Source organism: Podarcis cretensis (genome assembly GCF_951804945.1).
Source record: "Podarcis cretensis genome assembly, chromosome: 5".
Classification (NCBI taxonomy): Eukaryota; Metazoa; Chordata; class Lepidosauria; order Squamata; family Lacertidae; genus Podarcis; species Podarcis cretensis.
The window spans coordinates 85,982,192-85,999,683 of NC_137174.1; the positions used below are offsets into that span (position 1 = coordinate 85,982,192).

Consider the following 17,492-nt stretch of genomic DNA (forward strand, 5'->3'; position numbering starts at 1 on the left):
AGCAGGTTATTGGATTCCGTTGTTCTCCCTTTCTTAAAAAGAATTAGGAAGGAAATATGACCTTGGGTTGTCCTTCCTCCTGCCAAGTTTTATTAGCTCCCATTATTTGTCGAAGCTGCTGATGGCCTGAGCTTTATGCTTGCGTTTCCATTGATCTACTGGAGACTTTGTTTGCCAAGTTTTGCAGCTGAGCTCAGCTAAATCTCCCATTGCAAACTCACTGCATGTATGGTGCCATGTGCAATGCCCATACTTACCATAAAATATACGTGTTTTTTAATATATATATATATATATATATATATATATACACACACATATATATATATATCAAGGCTTTGGTCCTGTGTGTCTTCTGTCTCTCAGTTCTGCTTGTAGCCGGAGCTTTGCCTGCGAGAGATGTACAAAAGACAGGGAAAAGACTGCCTCACTGCAGTGCTTACAAAGGAATACAATGATCACGAAAGGATAAAATCAGAGAAGCCAAAGGCACCATTATCAAAGCGGGCAAAGGATGTTAGAAGTGATAAGAAGGGTTCTGGATGTACATATGAAACTGCCATATACGATTCAGACCTTCTAACAACTGCCTACTCCTTTCTGCAGTTTTCTTAAGGTCCCAAGCATATCTTTGTTTTTAAAAGTGGCACAGACAGAAGGAAAATCATGGCCACCTGAGCCAAAGCCATTATTTTGCCTATGAGCTTAGTAGACTAGAGACAATACAGCTCACCTAAAGATACATGGAGCTGCATATTTACTAAAGTCGCATCATTTAGATCAAGGGTAGCCAACATGAGACCCTCCAAATGTTGCTGGACTCCAACTCCCATCAGCCTCAGTCAACATGGCCAAAGGTCAAGGATTATGTGAGTTGTAGACCAACAATATCTGAAAGTAGCCACCACATTGGTTACCCCAACCTGGTACTTGGGAATTGACTTGGGGCACATTTTCCAAAATATTGAACCACCACTGGAATCTTTAGGCCTAATTTACCATGGATTTTTGTTGTTGTTTTGTTTTGGGTGTTTTCAAGAATCTCCTGGTCTCTTTCTGATTTGATGTGCAATATATTTGGAGCCTGATGTTGGGAAAGATGGAGGACACAAGGAGAAGGGGACAACAGAGGACAAGATGGTTGGATGATGTTCTCAAAGCTTGAGTTTGACCAAACTGCGGGGGGCAGTGGAGGACAGAAGTGCCTGGCATGCTCTGGTCCATGGGGTCACAAAGAGTCGGACACGACTAAATGGCTAAACAACAACAACAATATTTGGAGCAGGAGCTTGTGCTCTTTTTGGAGGTGCATTTCCAAACAATTGTATTGACTCTCCGGTAGAGCCACTGCTGTAATCCCTCGCAGCAAGATCTCTGGTTGTTAAGGGCTGGTCACGGTTTGCCAGGCATGTTTGAGCAATTATATTTGTCGGACTGCAAAGGAAGCTATAGAGGAGACTGCCATCAATTTGAACTGCTGGCACAGAGAACCGTTGGCAGGCAGAGATGCGCGTGGAAGTATCTGTGTCAGATCTCTGCTGAATATTGGGAAAAGCAAGTCAGCACTGTATGAAACAGAGAATATCATTAAAGCAGATCCCTCTCACCCCCCCCCCCTTATTTCTTTCTTTTCAGTTGTTGCAAAACAGGTTGTGCATGTTGGCCAGTTTTGTAACTATTGAAAATAAGTTCAAGCATCTCTGCCAGATGAACTTGTCAAATGGTTTGTGATGAACAGTCGGAATGAAATTGGGAGATAAATATCACTGCAGTGTGAAAAGACTTGCAGCCTGCGCCAGATAGATCTTGACCTGTGTTCTGTGTATTGGTTGATATGTTTGTGTGTGTGTGTGTTCTCAAAGCATCTTAGCTTGCTGGTTTGTAATTCAGACACCTAACATTCCTAGCTAGCACCTTTGATTCGCATTGCTTGGATTTCTTGGTGTTTGGTTTCAGAGATCGACCCCTGCGTGAGTGGAAATGGAGGCTGCTTGCAGATCTGCCGAAATGAGAGTGGACTTGCAGAATGTGGATGCTATTCTGGATATCGCCTTTCTGCAGATGGGAAGTCCTGTGCAGGTAAAAAAGCAAAGTGTGGGTTGCGGGGATGGTAACTAAAATTGAAGAGTCTAGTTATTGACCTCTTTTCTAACCAGGTATGCTAAACACATGTAAGCAAGAACATAGTTGGAGCTATTCTACTGTGAAGAGGAGTTACAATCTTGGGGTCAGACTTCTTGATTTGGAAGCACAGGGGTGGAGAGAGCCCCTCTGGCCCCCATTGCCTACTGCTGCTGGCAGATGTGTTCAGTTGTCTCCCCTTAGGAGACCTTGGAAGGGAGCTTCAGGCTGAGGCACCCCCTATTGTGCTCTTCTCTGCCATTGCTGGTTCAGCTACTCACTTCTTCCCACCATTAGAGGAGAAGAGAAGCTAGGAGTCTAAGGAAAGTCCTCTCGGAAATCAATGCCCAACAACACGATGCCTGTGCATACACCACTTGGAAACCATTTTGGCAAATAAATGGCAAATAAATAAATATAAATATAACAGTTTGTTTACTGCACTTGTATTCCACCTTTTTCTCCAAAAAGCTCAAGGTAGCTTACATGAGTCTCCCACCCTCAATTAATCCACACAACAACCCTGAGAGGTAGGTTAGGCTGAGAGGCAGTGGCTGGCCTAAGATCACCCAGTGATCTTCATGGCTGATTTGGAATTTGAACCCTTGTCTCTCAGATCCTAGTCCAGCAACCTCATCACTAGCACAATCTGCATCTGCAGGCTAGCACATTGGCTATGCTTCAATTCCCTCTTCTACCACTACCACCTCAACCCACCCCAGCAAAAAATAAAAACAAAAATCCCTGTTGTTCTGTAGCACTATGGAGTGCCTTCGAATATTTTCAGAAGGTCCAGTCATGACTAACAACTGCCTCTTATTCACCTCTGCTGGTCTTCCTCTGCATACACAGCTCAAATAAGCTATGTCCTCAGTTCAAATTTGTCAACAAACAGGTGCAGAGAGCCTTGGCAAATAGGTTGAGCATGCACTAACTGCGCATTGTGGAACATGCCCTAGAATCTTCTACATCACTCCTGGATTCCTTTGTAGGCTCCCTGATTTCTAAAGGGTTTCCTGAAGGTTGTTGATATCCATTAAGGCTGACCTTTTGTTCAACTCTGTTCAACCTCAACACCGTTTTTGTTCTACAGATGTTGATGAGTGTGCAGAAGGGACGGCCAAGTGCACCCATCACTGTGTGAACACTTTGGGCTCCTTTGCCTGCGTTTGTAATCCTGGGTTTGAGCTAGGAGCTGACGGAAGGCAATGCTACCGTAAGTGGGAGTTTTGCGGCAGTGCTGTAAAGGCAAGTGTATCTTTCCAAAAGGATAAAATGAGATGATAATTTGGTGGCTGTTTTTATCTGGGGAGGCGTGCCCCTGTTTCTGATTCTTGTGGTATTCTCATTCTTTAAGAACCAATGTGATTAGAATTCCCAGTATATGTACCTCAGTGCTTGAATGCTGGATTTTGCAGAGGCCTTTACACTGAGCCATGGTTTCTGCAATCATGAGTGCAAATTCAGAATTCTGAACTCTGTTGCCTGCATTTCAAGAGGCAAACAGTGCTGTTGACCAGTCTTCAATATATAGTGAATTAAAATGAGTTCAAACATTCCCGTAGTCACCCAAAGTACGTGTTCACTTCAGACTTCATGTTTTAAGGCTGATTTTTCCCCCACATCCATCTCTCCTGATTTTGCATGCCATACGGCAGTTTTAAACAAAAGCCTAATTACTTCATCTATGTTAGCCCTCATTTTTCCTAACTGATTCATGACTGAAATGTGATATAAAAACAGTGGCTTGGCCTACTCAGTCCAAAGCTCCATACTTGACCATAAAAATTATGAGATCACATGGATGAAAGGTGGAGACAGGTGGGGAAAATATGGAGAAATAACGCTTAATCTAACAAATTAAATTTATATTCTGAACTAAAAATTTATGACTATTCAATGAATAACATTGATGAGCCTCATAAAATAGCAATATGGTGCATGCATTATATAAAAAGATTCCAAAGGCCTGAATGTGTTTAAACTACAGAATGTCTTCTTCAGCAGGAAACTATAGTTACACTGAGCAATTTGTATTCCCCCCCCCCCAGACACTACAAATGTAACCAGGCTCTTTGACCTTGGGTTTTATAATAGCCAGTATGTCTAGCTTTGTTTTTTAATAACTATATAATTTCCCACTGAAGAAGACGTCGTGAATTTAAAATGTGTTTGAGCCTTTGATATGCACTGGTATGTTATCAGGTTCATCAGTGTCATTATTGTATACTGATAGATATTTTGGTTCAATGTCTGCATATTATTCCTGCATATTTCCCTCTTAACTTCTATGTTCTTTTGGTTTGGTTTGTGGCCCGAGGATAGGAAAAGTCTGCATATACATTAAAAGAACTGCCATTTACCCCTCACAGTGCTATAATTCCCAGCATCCTTAATGTACAGTACCCAGGGTTCTTTGGGAGGAGGTTCTTTAAATGTATTGTGTGTATGTAGCCCAAGCAACAAAGTGCTGAAACTCTTGTCTTCCACTTAAAGATACAGGACATCCTAGAACAGGGGTCTGCAACCCGCGGCTCCGGAGCCGCATGTGGCTCTTTTACACCTTTGCCGCGGCTCCGGGACGGATACTAGCGAGGGGAGGAGGCCCATTGTGCGCCCCGACACTCCCCACTGTGGCGGGCGCTGTACTGGCTGTGACATCGCATGGGGGCAGAGCGTGCGTTAGTCATGCACCGTCCCAACGTCACCTTCCCGCCCGCTGCGGCTCCCAGTTTTTTTTTCCTTCGGAAACGGGTCCAAGTGGCTCTTTTTGTCTTAAAGGTTGCAGACCCCTGTCCTAGAAGCTAATATAGTTTGCTACTACTAACCCTCTGAGTGATGCACATCTTTATGTAGCCAAAATGGCACCAGCTGCAAGCAAGAGGGAGGTAGGAGCAGCCTTAGAGGAACTTCAAGTTTTGCAAAAGTACAGAAAATCTTTCTTGGGCTAAGGGAGAAACTCCATTGCAGTGGAGACTGAGCAAGTTCACTGGGCATGGAATTGCTGAGACTGTTGCGGGAGACAAATGGAGAACCAGTGGGGGAGGAATGCAATGGAGTATCCCTGAAGGGGCTGGCAGGAACTGCATTGTTTTCTTCTAGAGCCCATGTGCAGCAAACTTACTACAGTTCTCATTTTTATTTATTGATTGGCAATGATTTGATTCTTTTCTGGAAAGGCATTGAAATGGAAATTGTCAACAGCTGTGAAGATGATAACGGAGGTTGCCTTCATCACTGTGAGCACTCCACCAACGGTCCACTCTGCTCTTGTAACCAAGGTTACCGCTTGGATTTAGATGGGAAGACATGCACAGGTGATGTATAAGGAAATGCAGGCAGCTCTTCAAAGGAGTCTGTCCCCTTGTTAGACTACAAATCTGCATTGGCTTTATACAGTGGAACCTCGGTTTTTGAACGTAATTCATTCCGGAAGACTATTTGACTTCCAAAACGTCTGAAAACTATGGAACAAAATCCATTGAAAAAATGGAGAAACACGCTTTGGAAGCTGTTCGACTTTCGAGGCGCGTTCAAAAATGGAAGCAATTACTTTCGGCTTTTCGGTGTTCAGGTTCCGAATCGTTCAGCTTCCGAGACACTAGAAAACCAAGGTTCCACTATACCACTTTTACAATTCTTTCCCCCCACAAAACCTATTATTGGGTGGGGGGATTTTGGGACCTGGGTTTACAGAACAGGATTAGGTGGTTAAGGAGGGCAATGCCAGGCACTCCAAAGCATAGAAGTTTTTTTATTATTATTTCATTTGGCACAAAACTGTCAAAAGAACAGTATTTATTTAACAAGGAATGGGAAGAATTGATAGCAATAATGAGCACAGATACACACAGAGTCACGGAGATGATCGCCAAAGGAGGAGGGCTTCAAGAGAGGGGAAAGTGCAGAGTATTCTACACCTACAGTTAACAAAGCAGCAGGTTTACTTTTGAAAGCTTTCTTTTGCACTATAAGCACTTTATTTTACACTATAAGAAATGAAGCAGCTGCAACAGACTGTGTTTATATAATATTTGGAATATAGAGTACTTAAGGTGTTTTATGTGGTAACAATGGAGGCAGGTTTTTTCACTGGTAGCACCAGTGTTGTGGAAAGCCCTCCCGATGAAACATGAGAATCCCCATCAGTATTGGCATTCCATTGGTTCCGACACTAAGCAGAAACATCTGTTTAGGGAAGCATTCCCCTGAACTGGACTTGTGATTTCATTGTTTTAACTTGTTTGAGGGGTTTTTTTTAAAAAAAATCTCTTTTAATTGCCACACATTTTAATTGATAGTTTTATTGTATATTTCAATTAAGGATGTGTTGATTTTAGAGTGTATTTTAAATATTGAATTAATATTGATCTTCTCTGCGAGATCACATTCATCCGGTGCTATACCAGCTGCACTGGCTCCCGATGGAGTACAGGATCAGGTTTAAGGTGCTGGTTTTAACCTTCAAAGCCCTATACGGCCTAGGACCCTCGTACCTATGGGACCGCCTCTCCTGGTATGCCCCACAGAAGAACTTATGGTCTTCAAATAAAAACATCTTGAAAGTCCCAGGCCACCGAGAGGTTAGGCTGGCCTCAACTAGAGCCAGGGCTTTTTCGGCTGTGGCTCCAACCTAGTGGAACGCTCTGTCACAAGAGACTAGGGCCCTGCAGGACTTGACATCTTTCCACAGGGCCTGCAAGACAGAGCTGTTCCACCAGGCCTTTGGTCAGGGTGCAGCCTGACTCCCTCCTTTGGCAATCTTTACAAAACTTTAGTTTATGGTTGCCATCAATTTTGATTTTAATTAATTTTTATAATGTTTTTAGAATGTTGCACTGTTTTATTTAGCCGCCCTGAGCCCGGCTTCGGCTGGGAAGGGCGGGATATAAATTAATAATAATAATAATAATAATAATAATAATAATAATATATTTAATATTAAATATCGATATTTAATATTGATTGACTTTATAGTTGCAGATCACGTGGGAGCAGATCACGTATTTTGGCATATAAATACTCAACATTTGTTAGGATTGTTTTCTGAATCCTCTGGCCATTCTAGGAGAGAAAAGATTGTAGCAAATGTAGATATAATTGATTGTTAGTTTATATCAGGAATGTGGAACCTGCAACTTCTATCCTTCTGGACTATTGGACATGCTGTCTGGAGCTGATGAGATTTGGGGTCCAATTTAGAGTGCCACAGGTTAGCCAATTCTAGGCTATACAGTGCCGTGAATGCGCATTTGCCACTTTGCAGAGTATAGGCCACTCCTGGTTTAGGCATATTTGAATGACATGCGATCATGCACACACACAGCACCAAACCTGGAAGTAGCCCCAAAATGTCATAAAGACATCATGAGAAGGGGAGGAATGAGGTGGGATGTACAAGTGTTACGCATGTTCTGCTGACACGTGGACACCACCGGAACTGAACCCCCATGCAAAATGAGGATTTCCTGTATAGGAGGACAGGTCTCTGCCCAAAGGAGATTACAATCTCCACCAGCACAAGCTGTTCAAACAAAAAACAAACCATTATGCAAAGGGGACAAGAAGCGCTTCCTGCTAACTGATGGCAGGTTTCAATGCACAAGTGAGTATTAAGAGAACCAGAAGCATAGATATGATCTGAAACATTGCCTGCCAGCTTCTTTGTGACGTTTGAAGGAAAAAACAATGGTATTGGTCCAGAAACCTGCATTAATCAATTTCATGCTGGCCTCCAGCCTCCGTGGATTGATTGCATGTTTTCCCTATTTCCTTGTTTCAACTAGATCCCCAAGAATGTTAGCACCCTTTCCAAGGTTAATTGTCACACTGACCTTTCTCTTTTCTTGTTTCTTCATTCATGGAATTTTGCAAATTCAGCATTGACTGGTCATCGTTTGGGTAGCCAATCAGCTTGGCTCAATCTGTACTTCTATTCATTCATTCATTCATTCATTCATTCATTCAATGACCTTGTTTCACCTTAATTACATCAGGAGTTTTAGGTCCCATGAAATTCCAGCTCTAGCAGAGGCTGTCGCGAAATTCCTCACGGCGCTTTCAGCAGAAACGCTAAGAGTCCCAGGTTTTTCCCAGTGCAGTCTTTTAATGTGAGGTATATACAGGTATTTACAAAAGAGACAGTCCATACAGAGTACTTACAAACGAATACTCTCCACCACAGCACCACCACACTACAGCACAACCACCACAGCAACCACCACACACTGTTAAACAGGCTTTTCTTTTTAAAACAGGTGATAGCCAATCACATTAATCACACTCCTGCTGAGTCACTCTGACTCAGCACTTCACAGAGTATTGCATCATCCTGTTGAAGCCTGCAGACTTATTCAGTATCCTGCGAATCCCAACACTCCTCCTTAAGTCAAAGGCTTGAGACCTAATAATTCTCTTAAGTCTCGAAATTTAGGAGCATCCAAACATTTTGTATACAAATCTGCCACATTACATTTTGTGTTACAGTGCTGTACCTTTAACACATTTCTTTCCAAAGCATTTTTCACATTTCCGTATCTTATAGCTATATGTTTACTTTTGCTCTTAAAGTTCTGTTGGTTAGCAAGCTGTTGTGCAGCCATGTTGTCACTTAGCACAGTGATTGGCATTTCAGAAGGTATTCCAAGTTCTTTTGTTAGACAAGTAAACCACTCTATTTGTGACACACATTCGCTTATGGCTGAGTACTCTGCTTCACAAGTACTTGTGGCAACAAATGTTTGTTTCTGGGATTTCCACTGAACCAGGGCATTTCCAATATATATGGCATATCCAGTGGTAGACTTTCCATTTTCTCTGTCCCCCCAACTGGCATCAGCGTATGCATACACTTGCTGATCATATCCTGTATCCAGCACCAGTTTGTAATCTTTTGTGCCTTTCAGATACCTTAGGATTCTTTTAAGTGCTACCCAATCTCTCTGAGCCGGGTCTGCACTTCTTTGGCTTAACATGTGCACTGCCAATGTTATGTCGGGTCTTGTCCAACAACTTAAATATAACAGAGAACCCAACAGAGAATGAAACGCTGTTGCATTCTCACATTTTTGCCCTTCTGGTTCATTTTTGTACTGGGTAGTTATGGGAGTGTCAACCTCATTTGCCCTCTCCATTCCATATGTCTTCAGTAACTTTTCAATTTTTTCCTTCTGACTCAGAGAGTAGATACCTTCTTCATTTCTCTGAACCTCTACTCCTAAGTAATTCTGAATCTCTCCCAAATGCTTCAGTTTGTATTTGTCACCTAGGCTGTTTATAAACCAAGACACTTGCTTTTGTGCAGTTGTTATTAGACAGATATCGTCAACATACAAAAGTAAATAACAAACACTTCCTTGCACCATTGCTGAATATAAACAGGAATCAGCCAGGCTTTGTTTGAATCCCATCTTTTTCAAAGTTGTGTCTATGCATTCATGCCATAGACGTGCACTTTGGTGTAAACCATATAGTGCCCTTTGCAGTTTTAACACCATGCTGTCTTTTTCCAGCTCATAACTTGGTATTTGCTGTAAATACACCTCAGCGTCAATAGGAGCATTTAAATATGCTGAGGCAACATCAAAATGATTAACTTTTAACCCTCTCAGACTTGCTATTGCTAAAACTGATTTTACTGTTTCAGCCTTTGCTGTTGGGGCAAACACTTCATCATAATGTATCATTTTTCTTTGTGTAAAGCCCCTTGCAACCAACCTGGCTTTCCTCTGACAACTACCATCAGCCAGCTTTTTCACTTTAAAAACCCACTTACAGCTTATGGGCTTTTTACCTTCAGGCAATTCTGTAGGTACACATTGTTGTTTAGCAGAGTGTTATACTCTGCCTGCATTGCCTTTAACCACGCCTCTTTCTCTAGAGTAGGTAACTCTTGCACTTCTTCAAAGTTTTCTGGCTCAGTTACACAAACCTGGTTTATGGTGGCTGGGAACCCATAACGGTCTGGAGGTTGACCTTTATTACTTCTTGCAGACCTCCTTGGTTGATTAACCTCACCCCCTGGGCTACCTTCAGGACTGCTTTTGGGGTGGATTGATTCTGGAGATTTACCTCCTCCTGTCCCAGTTGCACTTTCTTCTCTCCCCTGCTCCATGCTAGCAGCTTGAGAAAAATGCTCAACCTTTACCTCCTCCCTTTCAGTTTCTCTAGGAGAGCTGCCAATTCTTAGCTTTGTTTCAACTGCCTTATCAGGTACGCTCGGCAGTAAAACTTTTTCTGGCAGCAGGTTTGCATGTATCTTGGGCCAATTTCTTTGCTCATTAAAGCTGGCTGATCGACTATAACTCAAAAGATTTTTATCATCTTCAAACCTGTAGGCTTTCGTACCACTTTCATACCCAAGAAATAGCAACTGCTGTGCCCTTTTCCCACCTTTTCTTTGGTTCTTTACAGGTATGTCAACCCATGCCTTTGTCCCAAAGATTCTCAAATGTTGCAAACTGGGACTTTTGTTATAGAGAATCTTATAGGGTATGTCATCTAGTACCCTTGACCACAAGCGATTCCCAATATAATTCGCGGTCTTAATACTCTCAGCCCAGTATTTAATTGGAAGATTTGCATCTGCTAACAATGCTTTCATTTGTGTCTGCAAGACACCTCCCCTATGCTCTGCTACTCCGTTCTCCTGAGGCGTTGCCACATTGGTAAGTCTATGTTTAATCCCTTGGGAACGCAACCAGTTTCTTAGGGAGCTTGCCATAAACTCTCCTCCCCTGTCTGTCTGAATAGAGCACACCTTTTCGCCAAGTTGCCTTTCTACCCTTCTTACCCAGAACTTCAAAGTTTGGGCAACGTCAGACTTTTGCTTTAATGGATAGACCCAGCCAAATCTAGAATAGTCATCCACTAGGATCAAACAGTACTTGTTATGGGAGACACTTGGTGGAAAAGGACCAGTTACATCAGCATGAATCAACTCCAGTGGTTTTTTGGTTTCTCTCTGGCTTGCTCTTGCTACTGGGCAAGCCCTGCTTTTAACCTCCTTGCAGATATTACAGTCTAAGTAATTATCACAACTTTTAATGTTTTTCATTCCCCAACACAACTCCAATGTTTTGTTTAGCACCTTATAGCTAGCATGAGCCAGACGCCTATGCAGGAGATGAATACACATATCATGGGTTGGGACATTTTGCACATTAGCAACCTTAGACTCACACTGCAGTACATACATATTAGCTCTAAGGTTAGCATTTGCTAACACTGCCCCATTTTGCTTTATCTGGCACTGATCTCCCACAAAGTTTACTTCAAAGCCTGCTTTTGCCAAGTCAGGAATGCTCAGGAGATTGTTTTGCAAACTAGGCACACACAACACATTCCTGAATGTGTGTCCCAGTTGTGGGAATACAACCTCCCCCTCACAAACCACATTAGCTTTCTGGCCCGTAGCAAGACTTACATGCTTTTTGTTTGAGGCCCTAGCATCAGTTAGCAATCCTTTTCTTTTACAAAAGGTTTGAGAAGCTCCACTGTCCAGAACCCACAGCTCTTCCTTTTCTTGACCATCTGCAGACACCCAAGTGGTAGACTCTCTCTGCTGCCTCCTGTGCTTCTGCTGTTTTTGTTGTTTTCTCGGGCAGTCCCGCAGCAGATGTCCACTGGACTTGCAGCAAAAACACCTTTTTACTTTGTTGACCACCGGCTGGTCTGCAGCAGCTCCTCCTGGCTGTTTCTCCGGCTCCCGACACTTCTGGTCTTCCCGGCTGTTGTTCCCTCTGGGATGCTCCAACAGCTGGGCTGAGGTCATCTTTCGCTCTGCACGCCTGTCCTCCTCTGCATACAACCATCCAGTTACGTATTCCAGAGTCAGCTTATCAGTCTCTACAGACTCGAGGGAATTGACCAGCATATCATAGCTGTCATCAAGGGAACTCAGGACTATAAAGACATTGTCCTCTTCCCCCACAGGCCTCCCTCTTAAGGCTAGCTCCTGGAAACAGCCTGTTAGGAATTTTAGGTGGTTCACCAGGGAGTCCCCCGGTTTCTTCCGACACCGGTACAGTCTCCTGGTCAGTGTTATCAGTGAGCCAGCTGTCTCTCGCACATGGACAGCCTTGAGTGCATTCCACGCCTCACTTGCCGTCACCTTATCAGCTACGTAGACTAGCTGGCTGTCGTCCACTCCAAGGATGATCGTAGCCAAAGCTTTCTCATCCTTTTCTAGCTGGGCCTCTGCTAGTGCCAGCTTTTCATCGTCGTCCTCATCCCACTCAGGGGGCTGCGGTGTAGTTTCCACCACCTTCCACAGGCCCTCACGCTTGAGGAAGTGTTGCATGCGGACCGACCAGATGCTGTAGTTCGTGGCCGTCAGCTTCTCCAGCAACACGCCACTTCTGGACTGCTCCATCCCTGCAGCTCACCTCCAGCACCCACGGCTAGATAACTGCCACCTGTACTCTTGCGCAGCAGAAGCGTGCTGGGCCCATAACCCTGTCGCGAAATTCCTCGTGGCGCTTTCAGCAGAAACGCTAAGAGTCCCAGGTTTTTCCCAGTGCAGTCTTTTAATGTGAGGTATATACAGGTATTTACAAAAGAGACAGTCCATACAGAGTACTTACAAACGAATACTCTCCACCACAGCACCACCACACTACAGCACAACCACCACAGCAACCACCACACACTGTTAAACAGGCTTTTCTTTTTAAAACAGGTGATAGCCAATCACATTAATCACACTCCTGCTGAGTCACTCTGACTCAGCACTTCACAGAGTATTGCATCATCCTGTTGAAGCCTGCAGACTTATTCAGTATCCTGCGAATCCCAACAGAGGCACCATGTGATAGTGGTTATCAAGTTTCCAGGAATTATATAGTGGTTATCAAGTTTCCAGGAATTGTATAATTGCCTTTAAAAAGTTAATATTTTCATCTGAGAAGACTTTTGCTGGAAGCATTTCACAGTTGTATTTGCATTCTGTTTAAGATTTTTGGCAAGATGAATTGTCCAAAGAATTCATGCGTATTCATAGCAAAGGGGATTTCTATTCAGCAGTGCCTGTTCCTAGTAATATAATGCTAATACTCGGCTTTTACATGACAGTTTAAGGGTATTAAAGCTGCTTCACATGTGCTACTTTGGTGTGTCTTAATAAGAGAGATTGGTGGAGCCAATATAGTATTGGGAATAGAATGCTAGACTTGAACCCAGAATACTTGGGCCCAAATTCTTGCTTAGCCCGTGTAGCTCACTCAATGACCTCAAGATAGTCTTTCTTCCTTGGTCCCTGTCTTCCTCATCTCCCTTGGAGGAATTGTTGTGAAGATACAATGGGGAAGGAGAGGTGGAAATCAAGCCCCAGAAGTTAGGGCTCAAGCCAATGGATTCAAATTACAAGAAAGGGGTTTTTATGATAATGATTGTTAGAATTCCTGCATCATGATTTCAGTCATAGAATTTTTGTCTTTCATATGATGGTATATGTTTTGACTCCACAGAGTGGGAAGTGATGGAAACAGGATGTCTGTGTTACTGTGTTCCGTGAAGTGGGACTATTGTCCTTTGTTCTTTTTCTCTTTGCTGTCTGATGCTAGAGAGAGGGGGAGCCATGTTGCAGTGCTCCGTGTGTGTTTATATGTAAAGTAGATTAGCCAAAATGCTGAGTTGCTGAGGTCTGTTACACAAGTTGCGCAAACTCTGCGGATCCCTAAGTGTGCCAGTGTCGGTTGGCATTGGTCGCTGTGATGTTCGGGCTGAAGAAAGCTTATGAAGCTCCCGAACGATCGACCAGGGGGGAGGGAACATGCCAGTCGGGCATGTGTCCCTGCCAGAGTCCCACTCGAGTGTAGGCTGAACTCCTGACAATGATATGATTGATATGATATTATATGATATTTATCTTCCTATGATGCATCTGAAGCAATTCGCAACATAACAAACATATTTATAAAACAATTATATATAATAACAAATTGATTGCATATATAAAAATCTGTATAAATACATGTATCTATATCTATACATATCTAGTTGGTTAGTTTAAAACAACACATACATAAAATCAGTTCAGATCTCATACAGTTACAAACTGAGGTTGTTGTTGTTTAGTCGTTTAGTCGTGTCCGACTCTTCGTGACCCCATGGACCAGAGAACGCCAGGCCCTCCTGTCCTCCACTGCCCCCCGCAGCTTGGTCAGACTCATGCTGGTAACCTCGAAAACACTATCCAACCATCTCGTCCTCTGTCGCCCCCTTCTCCTTGTGCCCTCAATCTTTCCCAACATCAGGGTCTTTTCCAGGGAGTCTTCTCTTCTCATGAGGTGGCCAAAGTACTGGAGCCTCAGCTTCACGATCTGTCCTTCCAGTGAGCACTCAGGGCTGATTTCCTTCAGAATGGAGAGGTTTGATCTTCTTGCAGTCCATGGGACTCTCAAGAGTCTCCTCCAGCACCATAATTCAAAAGCATCAATTCTTCGGTGATCAGCCTTCTTTATGGTCCAGCTCTCACTTCCATACATCACTACTGGGAAAACCATAGCTTTAACTATACGGACCTTTGTTGGCAAGGTGATGTCTCAAATCCCCATTTAGAAAGAGGAATGTGCTAAAAGACAATAGAGAAGGTATCTGATAGTTAGGAGGATGGTGTCAGCTGTCCAATGGTGGATGAGCAGGGCTTGGAAGGTGGTGGACTCTCCATTGTGAGAGGCTTTTAAACAGAAGCTGGATGGTCAGCTACCTCAAATGTTGTAGCAGCAGGGTTCCTGTAATGCCACTGGGCTCGACTAGAAGACCTTGGAAGGTCCTTTCACCATATGCATTCCCTGAGCTTCTTTTGAGGAAGGGAGGGGAAATCCAGCACAGCGAGACCTTTTTATTTCATCCCATTGTGTGGATAAGGAGTTCTGTAGCATAACCACGGTTGTGGCAGAGGTAAAATTTGAATCGGGGATTTTAAAATCAAGGGTTGGTGTTGTTAGTCCCTGCAGTGTTTTTTATTTTATTTTATTTTAGTACATTTCAAGTTTATAAATTTCACTAATTTTACAACCATTTTTACATTTCATAACTTCCCCCCCTTTCTGCGGTTCCTTAAATATATTTTAAATATCTTTTGCATACCCAAATTAACTTAATTTGCTCATTTATTCATTTTCTTTAAATATATACACTTCTGAAATTGCTGGTTATTACAATGATCCTGCCAATGTCTTTATCGGTTTGCAATTTATCTGTAAATATTCAATAAACCATTTCCATTTTTTTTATTTAAAAAATGCTATCTTGATTTCTTATTCTTCCGGTAAGTTTCACCATTTCTGCATATTCCATAAGTTTTTGTATCCATTCTTCCTTTGCTGGTACTTCTGCTTCTTTCCATTTTGGGGCAAGTAACATTCTTGCCGTTGTAGTAGCATACATGAATAAGTTTCTGTACAGTTTAGGTAGTTCTGTCCCTCTAATTCCCAAAAGAAAAGCGTCTAGGTCCCCCCCCCCCCCAAGGTTATTTTAAACATCTTTTTCATTTCATTAAGCTTTTCATTTCCCAGTAAGCTTTAACCTTACTACAAGACCAATTAGCCTCTGCAGTGTTGGATGAAGACTGCTGAAATTGTAAGTCAGAACGTACCATGCAGGTGTTCACTATACCAGGGCTGGGGGACCAGTGGCCATTCAGATGTTGTTGGACTGCAACTCCCATCACCTCAAGGATCAGTGGTCAAGGATGATGGGAGTTGTCGTGCCCAGCTGTCAGCAGTCTTCTTGGGACGATTTCTTTCTTGTTTAAACTACTTCTTGCTAGCACAAGGATGGAAGAATGAGGAAATCCCAACGAAAGAACAGTGGCAAGAAAAATGGATGAGTTATACAGAGTTGGCTAAATTGACATATAAATTGTGGGACAAGGACAACTGTGGCTTTAAGGAAGAATGGGAGCTTTTTACAAATTATCTAAAAAGACAACAAAATGAACTGGACTCCTTGGCAGGTTTTGAATAAACATACACAAATTTATTGGTTGATAACATGTTAGATGATGATGATGATGATGATGATGATGATGATAATGATAATTTATTATTTGTACCCCGCCCATCCCAGACACTCTGGGCGGCTTCCACAGAGACCAAAAATACACTAAAATGTCACACATTAATGTAAGGATATGTAAAATTTTATAACATGCAGAGAATAATATGTGCTGAGAAATCAGAGAGAAGAGCTGAGGGAAGTCTTTGGTGAGGGAGGGATGGAAGGGAGGGAGGGAGGGGGAAAGGGGGGAAAATAATGTATGCAATTATATGGTTTGATAATTTGTTATGTTGAAATTGCTAATAAAAATAATTTAAAAAAATAAATAAACTACTTCTACGGCATTGTGAAGAATTTGTTCATCCTTCCTGTAGACCTGGACGAATGTGTGACTGGAGATGCCTGCTGCTCACAATTCTGCATCAACTACATCGGAGGCTACGAATGCAGCTGCAAGGCAGGCTTTCGGCTTCATCCGGACGGCTGTGAATGTGATGGTAATTTAAATTTGCCAGGCACTGAGCAAGGCACTCAGGAGGCCTTTTGCAGAAATGCCGAGCAAACATTCCACAGGGATCTGCTTTGCTGTTCATTGTGTTTGTCACCTCAGGTCTCACAAGCAGTGCTGATGTGCCCCTGCTCCTGAGCAGAACTCAGGAAACCGCTCATGTGATGGTGGGGAACCTGTGGCCTGCTCATTGTCCTTGGACTCCAATTCCCATCAACCCCAGCCTGCACAGTTGCTGGCCAGGGATCATGGGTGTTGTAGTGCAGTAGCAGCTTCCCTACCCCCTGTGCTAGTGGCAAGCAGGCTACAGGTGCTTTTTGGACTGATATAAAGGTAAAGGGACCCCTGACCATTAGGTCCAATCGTGGCCGACTCTGGGGTTGCGGCACTCATCTCGCTTTATGGGCCAAGGGAGCCAGTGTACAGCTTCTGGGTCATGTGGCCAGCATGACTAAGCCGCTTCTGGCGAACCAGAGCAGCGCACAGAAACGCTGTTTACCTTCCTGCTGGAGTGGTACCTATTTATCTACTTGCACTTTGACGTGCTTTCGAACTGCTAGGTTGGCCGGAGCTGGGACAGAGCAACGGGAGCTCACCCCGTCATGGGGATTCGAACCGCCGAGTCCTAGGCTCTGTGGTTTAACCCACAGCGCCACCTTGGGCGGATATAACCCTGCCTAATTTCCCAACTGCAGTTAGGAGATTAGGAATGGCTTCTAGGCTTCTCTTCCCTTTACTCTGATATGCAGGTGCTAGAGGTATTGGTTGGTTGCTCGAGAGCAATCAGACAATATGCTTCAATAGTCGGTTTTAAAGGTTTCTTATTGGTGATAAAAACCGTTAGAATTCAAAGCGCCTCTAT

At 43.2% G+C, this 17,492-nt stretch overlaps 1 protein-coding gene across 8 annotated transcripts in view; it reads left to right on the forward strand.

Moving 5' to 3' along the window:
- LOC307216882 (uncharacterized protein) overlaps positions 1-17,492 on the forward strand; it is a 227,054-nt gene that overhangs the window by 142,111 nt on the left and 67,451 nt on the right. For all 8 annotated transcript variants that reach the window (XR_013839358.1, XM_079977576.1, XM_079977581.1 and 5 more), the window contains 4 exons: positions 1,957-2,079; positions 3,215-3,337; positions 5,301-5,438; positions 16,497-16,619. Coding sequence is in view for 7 of the 8 variants with exons in the window: in XM_079977576.1 (XP_079833702.1) it covers positions 1,957-2,079; positions 3,215-3,337; positions 5,301-5,438; positions 16,497-16,619 (507 nt within the window). In the remaining variant the exon portion in view is untranslated. The remainder of the gene's footprint in view (positions 1-1,956; positions 2,080-3,214; positions 3,338-5,300; positions 5,439-16,496; positions 16,620-17,492) is intronic.